The sequence below is a fragment of the Cyprinus carpio genome, chromosome A1 (genome assembly GCF_018340385.1).
Source record: "Cyprinus carpio isolate SPL01 chromosome A1, ASM1834038v1, whole genome shotgun sequence".
Taxonomy (NCBI): domain Eukaryota; kingdom Metazoa; phylum Chordata; class Actinopteri; order Cypriniformes; family Cyprinidae; genus Cyprinus; species Cyprinus carpio.
Window position 1 is genome coordinate 37,129,918 of NC_056572.1, and position 16,170 is coordinate 37,146,087.

At 36.0% G+C, this 16,170-nt stretch overlaps 2 protein-coding genes across 3 annotated transcripts; both read left to right on the forward strand.

Annotated features, from left to right (window-relative positions):
- Positions 1-3,289: 3,289 nt before the first annotated feature.
- Positions 3,290-5,366, forward strand: LOC109080267 (CMRF35-like molecule 3). Its single transcript, XM_042742867.1, has 3 exons — positions 3,290-3,460; positions 3,628-3,945; positions 5,017-5,366. Exons 1-3 carry the CDS (start codon positions 3,310-3,312, stop codon positions 5,127-5,129), a joined length of 582 nt encoding a protein of 193 aa, XP_042598801.1. The 5' UTR covers positions 3,290-3,309; the 3' UTR covers positions 5,130-5,366.
- A 931-nt stretch (positions 5,367-6,297) lies between these two features.
- On the forward strand, positions 6,298-11,571 carry LOC122146448 (CMRF35-like molecule 3). Of its 2 annotated transcripts, none has more exons than XM_042765190.1 (6): positions 6,298-6,454; positions 6,614-6,931; positions 10,308-10,391; positions 10,473-10,577; positions 10,767-10,810; positions 10,929-11,571. In XM_042765190.1, the coding sequence occupies exons 1-6, from the start codon at positions 6,415-6,417 to the stop codon at positions 11,346-11,348; spliced, it is 1,011 nt and encodes a 336-aa protein (XP_042621124.1). In that variant the 5' UTR covers positions 6,298-6,414; the 3' UTR covers positions 11,349-11,571. The 2 variants fall into 2 exon arrangements, with proteins under 2 accessions (XP_042621124.1, XP_042621135.1); XM_042765201.1 differs by having other exon boundaries at positions 10,482-10,577.
- The last annotated feature ends 4,599 nt before the right edge of the window (positions 11,572-16,170 follow it).

Sequence of the window (16,170 nt, forward strand, 5' to 3'; positions counted from 1 at the left end):
TTTTAAATATCATTACAATAACATTACAATATAACATTTCTGTAAACTATATAAACTTCCAGTCAACAGTTTTTAAACAGTAAGATTTTTAATATTTTATAAAGAAGTCTCTTCTGCTCATCAAGCCTGCATTTATTTAATCCGAAGTAAAGCAAAACTACACTCTAAAAAATGCTGGGTTAAATATAACCCAACGCTGGGTTAAAAAGGGACCAACCCAACAGTTGGGTTGTTTTGACCAAGCAGTTGGCAGAGGTATAAAGTCCAGGGGTCAGAAAGTAAAAGTCCTGCCATACTGTATGTTTATTCCACCCATGAACTCAGCAAGCTGTTTTAACCAGAGGAGAACCAAGTCATTCCTTTCACATCACAAACGAGTCTCGAGTCAGATCCCAAGTCCTCAAAGAGTTAAAGTTAATGAGATAATTAAGTGACTAATTAAATGAAGATTGTGCATTAGTGAGGAACACCTGCTGTTAACAATCAACATCACTGAAGAAAAGAGAAACATAAGAACTACAACTGACTCCAGGCACAGCCTTGGATGAAATATACTGATTTATTTTTTTTTTTTTAAAAGCACACAAGATGCCACCATAACTGTGGTCAAGGTTTGCTTTAATTAGTCTCTTGACCCTTTTAATAACTCAAAGTAGTTGGTTTCTAAGCAATTGCAATATTGTTTCACAGCAAACATTTATGCATTGCTGAATCAAAAGATTGAAGTAGCAAAGTAACTTGTGATTTCTGCTAATAACTCATGGTAAATAAACATCATAAAGCAGTCTCTCTCTTTGGTTTATTGTTCAGGTACTGTAGAACTACAAAAAAAAAAAAAAACTATTAAACAAATTGCCACCTTAATGTGTCAATATTGAATAAAAAAAAAAAAAGCTATGTCAGCTCAGGAATTTAGCTATGAACATTTATCATACTATCCTCAACAGTGGTGACAATAATTTTTCATACTGCAGTGCATGATGGGAGTTTTTACTATGGTGTTACCCAGCATTCATTGCATCATGAAGCATTTTGTTGATTGTCACCATTGTTGAGATTGGTATACTGGTTCTTGATGTCTCTCTGTGTCTAAATAGTATAGTAGATGTTTTTTTTTTGGTGTATTATATGTATACACACACACATATATATACACACATATACTTTTTTTTATTAATTCACTATATATTTTAGAACAACAGTGTTCTGTAGTTTCACATAGTTCTTAATGCAAAACCTGAACATGTTAAATGGAAGCAAGTTATTTTAAATGAAATCAGGCCAATTTCATGACGCTTGTTTCATCACATATAAACAGCAAATATCTCATCATTGTAAAACACCACATGCATTTCTACAGAGAGAGAGATCTAGCACAACAAGTCAAGGGTCAAGAGCACAACTAAATCAAACACTGATCTCCATGATGGTGGCATCATTTTAACCAATAAAACGTCAACATCTGATCCTCTGTAAGTTCCAATAACAGCATGTGTTCATCATTAATGCACAATCATCATTTAATTAATCACTTATTTATCTCATTAACTTTAACTCTTTGAGGACTTGGGATTTGACTTGAGACTTGTTTGTGACTTGAAAGGAATGACTTGGTTCCTCCTCTGGTGAAATCAGCTGCTGAGTTCATGGATGGAGCAAAAATATGGCAGGACTTTTACTTTCTGACCCCTGGACTACCCACCTCTGGTCAAAATAACCCAACCGCTGGGTCAAAACAACCCAACCGCTGGGTTGGTCCCTTTTTAACCCAGCACTGGGTTACATTTAACCCAGCATTTTTTAGAGTGTATATAACTATAACTGTTTTCTATTTGAATATATTTTAAAATGTAATTTATTCCTGTGATCAAAGGTGAATTTTCAGCATCATTACTCCAGTCTTCAGTATCATATCCTTCAGAAATCATTCTAATATGCTGATTTGCTGATTATCAATATTTAAAACAGATGAGTAATTTTTCAATATTCTTTGAATAATAGAAGGATCCAAAGATCAGCATTTATGTGAAATAAAAAGCTTTTGTAACATTATACACTATTAAACTTTCAAAAGCGTCAGCATAATTTTAATTTTTTGGAAAATAAATTATAGAAATGAACACTTTTATTTAGCAAGAATGCTTTAAATTGATCAATAGTGATGATAAAGACATAATTTTTACAAAAGATTTCTATTTCAGATTAATGCTGTTCTTCTGAACTTTCTATTCATCAAAGACACCTGAAAAAATTCTACTCAGCTTTTTGCAACATTATCATAATGTTTTTGAGCAGCAAATCAGAATATCAGAATTATTTCTGAAGGATCGTGTGACTGGAGTAATGATGCTAAAAATTCAGCTTTGGAATCTCAATAAATGACATTTTGAAATATATTCAAATAGCAAACAGTTATTTTAAATAGGCTAGCAAAAAATATTTCATAATGCAACTATTTTGCTGTACTTTGGATAAAATAAATGCAGGCGTGGAGAACAGAAGAGACTTCTTTAAAAAACATTAACAAGCTTACTGTTCAAAAACTGTTGACTGGTAATGGATATTATATATGCAAGCTTAATTTTTCTCTAATTTCTAGCATTTAATTGGCTTAGAAATCTATAACTTCTTGGCAATAACCAATAATAATGATTTGTTTATATACTACAAACACTTTTTTAATCACATAATAAGGCAGAATAGTTTCTATACTGTAATAAATGCTAAATGTCATTTAGCACTGCATTGTTCATATACTTTATCACCTGCTGGAGATGACTTGAAAAACCATATATTGTCGCAATCATATATTTAATGTCTTCGTGTTTCCAAAAGTTTCTGTTTTTCTGTGAAAACAACTGTTTTCATACAGCAATTGTTGGACGCTTTTGTCCATGTTAGGAATTTCCTGCTTCGTCTTTCTGCGCGAGAGCTCCCTCCGGCCTCGAGTATGAATGAAACACACACTGCACAAGTGTTGAGCGCTCCGTGATGTTCATCTCGCTTTCTGGGTCCAAATAAAATATCAGGTCATGCGCAGACTATCCTGTCTCTTTGAGTTTAAATCTATATTTATTCACATTAGCTCTTGAAAACCTCTATGCGAACACACTTGACCGAAAAAGTGACGTACATCTGTAGGAAGACTATGGGAACTGCTGTTTGCACGTGTGTCCATCAGGTGTCACTGTTCAGAGTCTCTCTGTCTCTCTTTCTCTGTCTGTCTCTCTCTCTCTCTGTCTCTCTCTCTCTCTCTCTCTCTCTCTCTCTCTCTCTCTCTCAGGGGAAGTGTGGATCTCTGTTAACTTTATGTTAAAGAAACTTCCAGGTAACACTCAGAACTCATATGAACACACATCGAGATCTTCAGAAGAACTGAATCTACTAACAACAGAGAAGATCACTGAAGAAGAGAGAAGAATGAAGATCATCTGGACTTTCACTCTGCTGATGATTCCTGGTAAGAGTCTGAACTCACAGTAAATCACACAAAACAGCAGAGACTTTAACTTCAGCTCATGTTGTTGAATTGACTTTTAAAAAAAAAAACTGTCAAATCGGTTTAAAACTTCATCTGTGTTTAGTCTCATCATTATATAAAGTGTTTTTAATGCTGGTTTGTTGTAGGTGTGGTGAGCTCCATCAGTGTGAGAGGATATTCAGGAGGAGGAGTCATCATCACATGCAGATATGATAGAAAATATACAGACAATACAAAGTATTTTTGTAGAGGAGAGTGGTCCACATGCTCTGACCTCATCAAGACTGATAAGAAAAACAAATGGGTTGATTCTGGAAGATTCTCTCTGTTTGACGACACAAGAGCAGCTGTTTTCACTGTGACCTTCAGAAATCTGAGTAAACAGGATTCTGGGACGTACTGGTGTGGAGTTGAGAAACCAGGACTAGATCCTTACACTGAAGTGAATCTGAATGTTGTAACAGGTGAGTAACTGAGACTCTCAAACTCATGACAGATCTGCACGTCTCTTACGTGTGTTTATCAGAGAGCTGAATGAGAACGATTCTGGAGAATATAAGATTATAGTCAAAGTTTCTGAAGACTACAGTTTCTTCTCTGAGTTTAAGCTGGACGTTAAGAAGGGTGAGCTGCTTTCATTTGTTTCTGTGCTGAATTGATGACTCTCTTGTTTAATTCTAACATTGCTGCACTTGATTTGTCTCTCAAACAGCTGATTGTTGTGAGAAGAGCATCAGTCTCTCAGCTGCTGCAGGATCATTGAAATCCTGTTACAGATTGTGTTGTAGTTGGTTAATTGTAGATGTTCTGTCTGTTTAACAAAGCAAAACCACAAACCACAGTTAAAAAGAGGATGTTTCCTTATAAAAACTACATAGTTCACAGTCTATGTAGATCAATGTTGTTCTGCTCAATGAGAAACTGCACACAGAGTAAAGTAGATTACAGTGTTTGTGTGTTTATTCTTCATTTCATTCTTTAAATGATCCCAGTTTACATTGTCTCTGTCCATGTTGCAAATGGCAATTTTCATTATCTAGATACTAAAGTATCATAATACATATAAGCAACAGCAGTGTGCAAATGCAGGACCTGCAGATCTGGACATACTTTAAAAGCAGAAGTTCTAGTTCTGTATGCAATAATGGAATATTTCTACAGTGTTTGTTTGGTGTTGCAGCATTAGTTGATCATTGGACACAGTATTACTGTAGTTTTTAACTAGTTGAAGTGTGTTCATCTGGATGCAGTATTAGAGCAGTTGTTGTACTGCTGTGAGTCACTGAACCAGTCTTGTTCTATAATTAAAGAAGCTGCAGTTAAAGATGCTCATCCAGTAACCTGCTATGAACTAATTTATTCACTGAGAAACCACAGACTTCAGTTACAGAAACTCAAACAAACATGAATTCTGGATAGTGAGTGTGTGAATGACATCAGTAACACTTATATTCACCAAGAGACACGTGATGACAAGTTCTGTGTGTGAAAAAAACATCTTTTAGAAATTCATTGCTTTGTTGTCTTTTATACAGATGTTTCAGAAACATCATCACCTTCATCATCATCACCATCATCACCATCATCATCATCAGCACCATCAATCATCATCACCATCATCACCATCATCATCATCATCATCAACTGAATCTCCACTGCAGAGAATGTGTGTCAGAAACTGATTGATTTTAAAGGAGTTTGAGATGTTCAGTATTCAGCTTCTGAAACAAACACTGAGCACCAAATGAGCCTCGTTCTGTGAACAGATCATATTTAGCAACATGAACATTGAATGTCAGAGGAAACTTTCCTCCAGATGAATCTGATTGTTTCTTCTGATATCTAAACATTTTTATTTTTTTATTTTTTTTGTCTTACATCTACAGTTTATCACTTCTGTAAAGCTGAATGTGAAAAGTGAAATGCAAATAAAAATCTTTTAACAGCTCTTACTTGACATTGATCTCTGTCTCTTTGGACTGGAGCATCTAGATTCAATCTGAAGTAAAACTCTTAATAAAAAAGAAATAATATAAAAAAAAGTTAAGTGTGTATTTAAGGCCAAAAACCTTGCTGAACCTTGCTGAAATCACACAGTGTATACCGGCCTTATGCATCTTTAGCAGCATAATCAAACATAACTGCAAAATACTTTTTTTCAAACACTGACAGACAGATAATCATAAACTCACTCTGTTGACTGAGACACTGTTATTATGTGGAGCTCCTTCAGACTCAACAAATAATACAATTATAATGTCAGCTTCCAGAGTTTAAAGAAATATTTAGTTATTTACCAACCACAGACGGTGTTCTTTTCTCCAAGATTATTTACTCTCTTAATTATATTCTGTATATAGTGCCTGGAGAATGCTATTAGTAATCACACTATTCTCTGAAAATAATCAATCAATCAATTAATGAGAGCTGCTGCTGTTTGCATGTCTGTCCACCAGATGTTACCGTCTCTAACATGAGTGTGATTCACTCAAGATACACTTTATTAAACACTTAAACAGTTAAAAACATTACATATTATGAGAAAATAAGAAAATAAAGCCTTTGAATGACAGAATAATTATATTAAAATCTCTGTAAAAAGGCCTTTATTATGAGTTTTATCTGCATGTTCATGTGAAGCATGTGTGAAATTATAGTTTCACTTCCCTGTTAATTAATCTCTCTCTCTCTCTCTCTCTCTCTCTCTCTCTCTCTCTCTCTCTCTCTCTCTCTCTCCTCTCTCTCTCTCTCTCTCTCTCTCTCTCTCTCTCTCTCTCTCTCTATCTCTCTCTCTCTCAAAAGAAAAGTGGGCAGTTCATTCAGCAGTTCTTGTTTCAGATGTTTCCAGGAAACACTAATCTGAACACACATCGAGAGCTTCAGAAGAACTGAATCTACTAACAACAGAGAAGATCACTGAAGAAGAGAGAAGAATGAAGATCATCTGGACTTTCACTCTGCTGATGATTCCTGGTAAGAGTCTGAACTCACAGTAAATCACTCAAAACAGCAGAGATTTAACTTCAGCTCATGTTGAGTTGGATTTGAACACTTTTGAAGATATTTGAAAGTTCATCTCTGTTCAGTCTTATGAATACACTGGTGTTGTATTGAGATGCTGGTTTGTTGTAGGTGTGGTGAGCTCCATCAGAGTGAGAGGATATTCAGAAGGAAAAGTCAACATCACATGCACATATGATAGAAAATATACTGACAATGCAAAGTATTTTTGTAGAGGAGAGTGGCTCACGTGCTCTGACCTCATCAGAACCGAGACTAAAGATAAATGGGTTGATTCTGGAAGATTCTCTCTGTTTGTCGACACAAGAGCAGCAGTTTTCACTGTGACCTTCAGAAATCTGAGTGAACAGGATTCTGGGACGTACTGGTGTGGAGTTGAGAAACCAGGACTAGATCCTTACACTGAAGTGAATCTGAAGGTTGTAACAGGTGAGTAACTGAGACTCTCAAACTCATGATGATCATCAACATCACACACTCAACACTGACTGTAATATATGTGTTCACTGAGTCTAAAATGACAAATTATCTAGATTTGTGTTTAACGGGTCAACAAATCAGTGCTGTGACGGGATATTCAGGAGGAGACATCATTATAAACTACAAATATGAGATGAATCATGAGAACCATGAGAAATAAGTTTATGAAACTGTAGCAGATCAGTGTATAACTGTAATAAACACTGACAGAGCAGCAGAATGGAAAGATGTCGGCCGATTCTCCGTTCATGATGACAGATCTGCACGTCTCTTACGTGTGTTTATCAGAGAGCTGAATGAGAACGATTCTGGAGAATATAAGATTATAGTCAAAGTTTCTGAAGACTACACTGTAAAAAAAAGTCTGTAGTTTTTACAAAATAATTTTGGCAGCTGTGGTTGCCAGAATACTTTTGTAAAAAATACAGAAAAACTGTAAACACAATTACGGCCAAAAACTGTAAATTTTACAGTACACTGTAAAAAAAAAAGTCTGTAGTTTTTACAAAATAATTTTGGCAGCTGTGGTTGCCAGAATACTTTTGTAAAAAAATACAGAAAAACTGTAAACACAATTACGGCCAAAAAACTGTAAATTTTACAGTACACTGTAAAACAAAGTCTGTAGTTTTTACAAAATAATTTTGGCAGCTGTGGTTGCCAGAATACTTTTGTAAAAAATACAGAAAAACTGTAAACACAATTACAGCCAAAAACTGTAAATTTTACAATATAAAACTGTTATTTACAAACAAGAAAATTTGAATGTAAACCAGTAAATTCAACAACGCACACTGCTATTAAAATCTGTTTTGTACCTTTAACATACTGACAACCACCATAATAATGCAGGTGGTAAAAGAGGAAAGCCACATGAAGAATCGAAGTTCATCACAAGTAGCTTCGCCACAAGCAGAAGTTTATATTAATATATAGAAGGTGCACAAAGTCATTCATGCAAACACAAAACACCATCATGGTGACACACGATACTTAAACAATTCAATAAACTTTCATTAAACAGCAGAAGATGTAACATAAAGCCCAAATGTACAACCTGATAACAAAAAACTATTAAAAAACATGATTATTTAAACAAAATACTTTCAAATGTGGAGCGTCACACAGGGAATTCTGGGAATATCAGTTTACAGTTTTTGACTGTAAAATTATACATTGATTTGTTCTTTTTTTATTTCTAAAAACTGTAAAATTAACAGCATTTTACTGTAAAATTACATGAAATGTCTGGTTAGATCTTTTACAGTTTTTCCCTGTATATAGTACAGGAACTTACCGTTAACCTATTAACACTTTTTTTTTTGTAGCGTTTTTACAAAATTGTACAGTTAAAATGACACTTATTTTTTACAGTGTACAATATGCTACAAACAAATAGCCTAAATTATAAAAACAATATTATTATAATTGTAGCCATATTTTTATATATATAGATGGGCAACCTCTCAGGTTCACAATTATTTTTATTTTTTGTGGGAAAAAAATGTATTACCTCAATTTGCATCGTTTCATCAATCATGCTAAAATTAGTCTACAGCATAAACTTGTAAAGTGACATACATACTTTATTTGTATTTTTAAAAACAACAGACTAAAACTTTAGTTTTTACAATATTTGCATGTCAAATTAACAAAATTGTTTTGTTATGAGTATTACAGTATTTCTCTGTTTTTGATACCAATAATTTGTAATTTTAACAAATAATTTTGATTACAATCACATATTGTTATTGTAAATATAACAAAATATTATGTTTAATAGTTTACAAAATTCCACTGTGAATTAAACAAAAAAAATATGTTTTGGGGTTTACAATACTTTTCTGTATGGATTTTACATAGTTTTTCTGTAAATTTCACGGTCATTTTTTACAGTGTACAGTTTCTTCTCTGAGTTTAAGCTGGACGTTAAGAAGGGTGAGCTGCTTTCATTTGTTTCTGTGCTGAATTGATGACTCTCTCGTTTAATTCTAACATTGCTGCACTTGATTTGTCTCTCAAACAGCTGATTGTTGTGAGAAGAGCATCAGTCTCTCAGCTGCTGCAGGAGCATTGAAATCCTGTTACAGATTGTGTTGTAGTTGTAGATCAACTATTGATGAAGTTACTGAAGTATTTACATATAATTTTCTTAGGAAAGTTTACAGCAGTGTGTAAATTCAGGAAGTGGGCATCTACAGTTTGAGAGTGTGTGGTAATTCAGTATTACAGCAGTGTTTGGTGTTGCAGCATTAGTTGATCATTTGGCCTCAGTATTACTACAGTGCTAGTGTTGACATCTGGATGTGCAGGTGAGTATTGCTCTGGGTTAGCTCTGCCACATTTGTGCTACAGTTAAAACTGCAGTTAATGAACACTGTAAAAAATAAGTGTCATTTTAACTGTACAATTTTGTAAAAACGCTACAAAAAAAAAGTGTTAATAGGTTAACAGTAAGTTCCTGTACTATATACAGGGAAAAACTGTAAAAGATCTAACCAGACATTTCATGTAATTTTACAGTAAAATGCTGTTAATTTTACAGTTTTTAGAAATAAAAAAGAACAAATCAATGTATAATTTACAGTCAAAAACTGTAAACTGATATTCCCAGAATTCCCTGTGTGACGCTCCACATTTGAAAGTATTTTGTTTAAATAATCATGTTTTTTAATAGTTTTTTTGTTATCAGTTGTACATTTGGGCTTTATGTTACATCTTCTGCTGTTTAATAAAAGTTTATTGAATTGTTTAAGTATCGTGTGTCACCATGATGGTGTTTTGTGTTTGCATGAATGACTTTGTGCACCTTCTATATATTAATATAAACTTCTGCTTGTGGCGAAGCTACTTGTGATGAACTTCGATTCTTCATGTGGCTTTCTCTTTTACCACCTGCATTATTATGGTGGTTGTCAGTATGTTAAAGGTACAAAACAGATTTTAATAGCAGTGTGCGTTGTTGAATTTACTGGTTTACATTAAAAATTTCTTGTTTGTAAATAACAGTTTTATACTGTAAAATTTACAGTTTTTGGCCGTAATTGTGTTTACAGTTTTTCTGTATTTTTTACAAAAGTATTCTGGCAACCACAGCTGCCAAAATTATTTTGTAAAAACTACAGACTTTTTTTTACAGTGAAGCTTGCAGATGAAAATACTGAAATAGTTTTTTGTCTATCACTTGTGCTGTTTTGTGTTGTTCACTATGTGTTATTTCATTCAAGTTCCTACAACTCAATCTAACAGCTTGTGTGTTTTGTTTTCTGGGTGTCTGTGCTTCAGCAAACATGAACTTCCTGTCCGTGTTATTATTGTTTTACAGATGTTCCAAATATGACAACATCATCATCATCAACTTCTTCTGTTTTCAAACCTTCTGCATCAGTGTCTTCTGACATGTCCAAAGGTGCCTTTGTAGTTAAAATATAAACATATGATTTAATATTCCACTCAAAGTAATCAGATTCACTCATTATTTCATATTCAGTGTTTTCAGGCTCTTCTCTGATCATCTTTCTGGTTCTGGTTCTTCTGGTTCTGATCATCATTGGTCTCTTATTACTGTTTATCTATAAGAAGCATCAGTCTCGAGGTAAAACTCTTTTAGATACAGAAACTCTCATTCATATCGAGCTTAAAATGAAGATTTGTTTTTCCACTTTGATTCTATCGCCACCTATTGGCTACAGCTACAAAATACAGATATTTGATGATGTGTGAAAACTGACATCAGTGTTGGAATATGATATAATGTCACTCATTTAAAGCTAATGTTTGGCAGGCGGTGATTCGTCATCTCAGACTGGAGCAGGAAAACATGAAGCAGTCAGTCCAGTTACTGTATAAAATAAGATCATTATTTTATTCATAATGAAAATAAATTCTAATGCCTCCATCATGAAGATATTCAGAGCTGTAAAATTATTTCTATGTCTCTCCTCAGGTTTCTCACACTGGATATGTTTATGATGAGATTAAAGACACTCACAAAAAATTACCCACAAACCCCTCTGATTCATCTAACACTGTTTATGCCACTGCTCAATTACCCACAAACCCCTCTGATTCATCTAACACTGTTTATGCCACTCCTCAATTACCCACAAACCCCTCTGATTCATCTAACACAGTTTATGCCACTGCTCAATTACCCACAAACCCCTCTGATTCATCAGTTTACTCTACAGTTCAGGAAGCCTCTGGTGACTCTCAGATCTTCGTCACACCTGCTGAGGATCTGAATTACGCCGTGGTGAATTTCCAGAAGAAAGCAGAGTGTCCTGACAGAGTCAGTTTGAGGAATAATCAGGATTACAGTGAATACGCTGCTGTCAATCACCTCCTTAGTTGTGATGCTCCTTAGTTGTAAAATTTAGATACAGTCTTTTGGTCAGAGTTTGGTGACAGATGCATGCTGATATCTTTGTGTGAATGTGCGGTTTGTGTTTGCTCAGTCTCTTCCTGTCATTCATTGTGTTTGTCGGGGAAGTCATGGCCTAGTGGTTATAGAGTTTAACTCCTAACCCTAAGGTTGTGGGTTCGAGTCTCGGGCTGGCAATACCACGACTGAGGTGCCCTTGAGCAAGGCACCGAACCCCCAACTGCTCCTCGGGCGCCGCAGCATGAATGGCTGCCCACTGCTCCGGGTGTGTGTTCACGGTGTGTGTGTGTTCACTGCTGTATGTGTGCACTTTGGATGGGTTAAATGCAGAGCACGAATTCTGAGTATGGGTCACCACTTGGCTGTATGTCATGCCACGTCATGTGTTTTTGTTGAGCGTCTGGACTGTGAGTTTTCATCAGCCAGGAGCTCTTGTTTTTCTTGGTGCCAGCGCATGTCCTGACCCTGCCCTCCTTGTTGAATATTAATTCATTTACCCCACTTGCCCTCCCTTGTTATCCTCCCCGTTCGCGTCTCTGTTATTTCTCTGTGTTCTTTGTCTTTTGTGAGAATGTTTGTTTCATGTGCTGCATCGTTCACTGTCTTGTCCTGTCCTGTCCTGTCTTACCTTTCCCTGCCTAGTCATGCAGCCGGATTGTGTTTTCCTTTATAGTGGTTTTCAATCCTGAAATACTAATGTAATTTGGTCACAGGTGTGGTTTATAAAGCATTTTACAACGGCTTTGCCACTCAGCCAGTCCTAATCTATCCATTTTATAAATCAACTTTAAAGTTTCGAAGCATGTTGAAGGTCAGTTATGCAGCATTATAAGATGTTTCTAAAGTGTAATGTCATGTCAATGAGAACAGGAGTGTGTTTGTGATGAATCTCAGCTGCTGTCCGTGGTGCTGAACACCTGAGCAGTGACTCTACTCCACCATCTGAACATTTGCTCTTGGTTTGTGTTTTCTAGCAGGTTTTAATCTCATATAGTGGAGACACATGACACACAAATGTTGCTATGTTAATATGATATGTTTGAAGTATGTTTGGATAATTATAATTATCTTAAGTCTTAAAGGGTTAGTTCACCCAAATATTAAAATGATGTCATTAATGACTCACCCTCATGTCGTTCCAAACCCGTAAGACCTCCGTTCATCTTCGGAACACAGTTTAAGATATTTTAGATTTAGTCCGAGAGGCTTTCAGTCCCTCCATTGAGAATGTATGTACGGTATACTGTCCACGTCCAGAAAGGTAATAAAAACATCATCAAAGTAGTCCATGTGACATCAGAGGGTCCGTTAGAATTTTTTGAAGCATCGAAAATACATTTTGGTCCAAAAATAGCAAAAACTACGACTTTATTCAGCGTTCTCTTCTCTCCCGCCACGTGCTGTTATGAGCGCGTTCACAAATACTGCAGTTTAGTGATATCCGGTTCGCGAACGAATCACTCGTTGTAACCGGATCTTCTTGAACCCGTTCACCAAATCGAACTGAATCGTTTGAAACGGTTCGCGTCTCCAATAAGCATTAATCCACAAATGACTTAAGCTGTTAACTTTTTTAATGTGGCTGACACTCCCTCTGAGTTCAAATAAACCAATATCCCGGAGTAATCCATTTACTCAAACAGTACACTGACTGAACTGCTGTGAAGAGAGAACTGAAGATGAACATCGAGCCGAGCCAGATAACGAACGAAACATTGACTCGTTCTCGAGTCAAGAACCGTTTCTGTCGGACGCGTCCGGTTCGAGAAACGGAGGAGCGGATGATACTGCGCATGCGTGATTCAGACTGACACACAGCGCGTCTGAACCCGAACTGGTTCTTTTGATGATTGATTCTGAACTGATTACTAATGTTATGAGCGCGGGTAAACCGAAGGCTTGAATCAAGGGCAGTCATCGCCAATGAAGTCATTACGTTGAGCGCAAAAGAACTGGTGAACCGTTTTCGCCAACCGGTTTATTGAATCAAACTGTCCGAAAGAACCGGTTCGCGGAAAAGAACAGAACTTCCCATCACTACTAGTGATCCGAAAACCTATGCAACCGGTTCTTGACTCGAGAACGAGTCAATCATTAGTTCGTTATCTGGCTCTGCTCGATGTTCATCTTCAGTTCTCTCTTCACAGCAGTTCAGTCAGTGTACTGTTTGAGTAAATGAATAACACCGGGATATTGGTTTATTTGAACTCAGAGGGAGTGTCAGCCACACTAAAAAAGTTAACAGCTTAAGTCATTTGTGGATTAATGATTGGAGACGCGAACCGTTTCAAACGATTCAGTTCGATTTGGTGAACTGGGTCAAGAAGATCCGGTTACAACGAGTGATTCGTTCGCGAACCGGATATCACTAAACTGCAGTATTGTGAACGCGCTCATAACAGACCCGGGAGAAGAGAAGAGAACGCTGAATAAAGTCGTAGTTTTTGCTAGTTTTGGACCAAAATGTATTTTCGATGCTTCAAAAAATTCTAACGGACCCTCTGATGTCACATGGACTACTTTGATGATGTTTTTATTACCTTTCTGGACGTGGACAGTATACCGTACATACATTCTCAATGGAGGGACTGAAAGCTCTCGGACTAAATCTAAAATATCTTAAACTGTGTTCCGAAGATGAACGGAGGTCTCACGGGTTTGGAACGACATGAGGGTGAGTCATTAATGACATAATTTTTAAGTGTTCGTTTTTCTATTCCCCTTAAAAAAAAAAAATCAAAAAAACTTTTTGATTCTAAATAGTACTCTTTTAATTGTAAATTTTGTCTATTTAGCTTCCATAACCCAAGTCTTATTTCAGTCTATTGGAAATAAAACATGCAAAGTCCACATTTGTTCATGCGTAATGTTTATTTTATTTAACTTTATTGGTGTCTATAGATTTCAGTCACAATACATATCTTTAATAGCTTTATTCTCAAATGAGTTTCTATATCTATATTCTGAAGGGTTTTACAGGGGTGTTTGTTTATATATCAGTTGAATATAACATATTATAACCATTTTAACCCTAAAAAACAAAAATCAGAACTGAATCGTTGTGAAACGGTTCGCGTCTCCAATAAGCATTAATCCACAAATGACTTAAGCTGTTAACTTTTTTAATGTGGCTGACACTCCCTCTGAGTTCAAATAAACCAATATCCCGGAGTAATCCATTTAACCTCAAACAGTACACTGAACTGAATGCTGTGAAGAGAGAAACTGAAGATGAACATCGAGCCGAGCCAGATAACGAACGAAACATTGACTCGTTCTCGAGTCAAGAACCGTTTCGTGGACGCGTCCGGTTACGAGAACCGAGGAGCGGATGATACTGCGCATGCGTGATTTCAGACTGACACCCACAGCGCGTCTGAACCGGAACTGGTTCTTTTGATGATTGATTCTGAAACCTGATTACTAATGTTATGAGCGCGGGTAAACCGAAGGCTTGAATCAAGGGCAGTCATCGCCAATGAAGTCATTACGTTGAGCGCAAAAGAACTGGTGAACCGTTTTCGCCAACCGGTTTATTGAATCAAACTGTCTGAAAGAACCGGTTCGCGGAAAAAGAAACAGAACTTCCCATCACTACTAGTGATCCGAAAACCTATGCAACCGGTTCTTGACTCGAGAACGAGTCAATCATTCGTTCGTTATCTGGCTCGGCTCGATGTTCATCTTCAGTTCTCTCTTCACAGCAGTTCAGTCAGTGTACTGTTTGAGCAAATGGATTACTCCGGGATATTGTTTTATTTGAACTCAGAGGGAGTGTCAGCCACATTAAAAAAGTTAACAGCTTAAGTCATTTGTGGATTAATGCTTATTGGAGACGCGAACCGTTTCAAACGATTCAGTTCGATTTGGTGAACTGGTTCAAGAAGATCCGGTTACAACGAGTGATTCGTTCGTGAACCGGATATCACTAAACTGCAGTATTGTGAACGCGCTCATAAAAGACCCGGGAGAGAAGAGAACGCTGAATAAAGTCGTAGTTTTTGCTATTTTTGGACCAAAATGTATTTTCGATGCTTCAAAAAATTCTAATGGACCCTCTGATGTCACATGGACTACTTTGATGATGTTTTTATTACCTTTCTGGACGTGGACAGTATACCGTACATACATTCTCAATGGAGGGACTGAAAGCTCTCGGACTAAATCTAAAATATCTTAAACTGTGTTCCGAAGATGAACGGAGGTCTCACGGGTTTGGAACGACATGAGGGTGAGTCATTAATGACATAATTTTAATATTTGGGTGAACTAACCCTTTAAGACACTACAGTCAAAACCATTGTGTTTTTTTCATGCACTGCTCAATTTTGAGATTTTTGTCTATTTAGCTTCCATAACCCAAGTCTTATTTCAGTCTATTGGAAATAAAACATGCAAAGTCCACATTTGTTCATGCGTAATGTTTATTTTATTTAACTTTATTGGTGTCTATAGATTTCAGTCACAATACATATCTTTAATAGCTTTATTCTCAAATGAGTTTCTATATCTATATTCTGAAGGGTTTTACAGGGGTGTTTGTTTATATATCAGTTGCATATAACATATTATAACATTTAAACCCTAAAAACACTGTGAATTATTCTTTTTTTTCTGTCTGTCTGTTGACAGTATTTTCTGATTCATGCAGTGACAACAAAGAGAAATCCAAAATGCCCTCCATAAAAACCTTTATATGTCAATAAAATCAAAACAAGAATCTTGAACCTGACTTTATCAAATGTTCTTATTTCTATTCTGGAAATATATGCAAAGTAGTGCATATTTAATTAAATACAGGCTC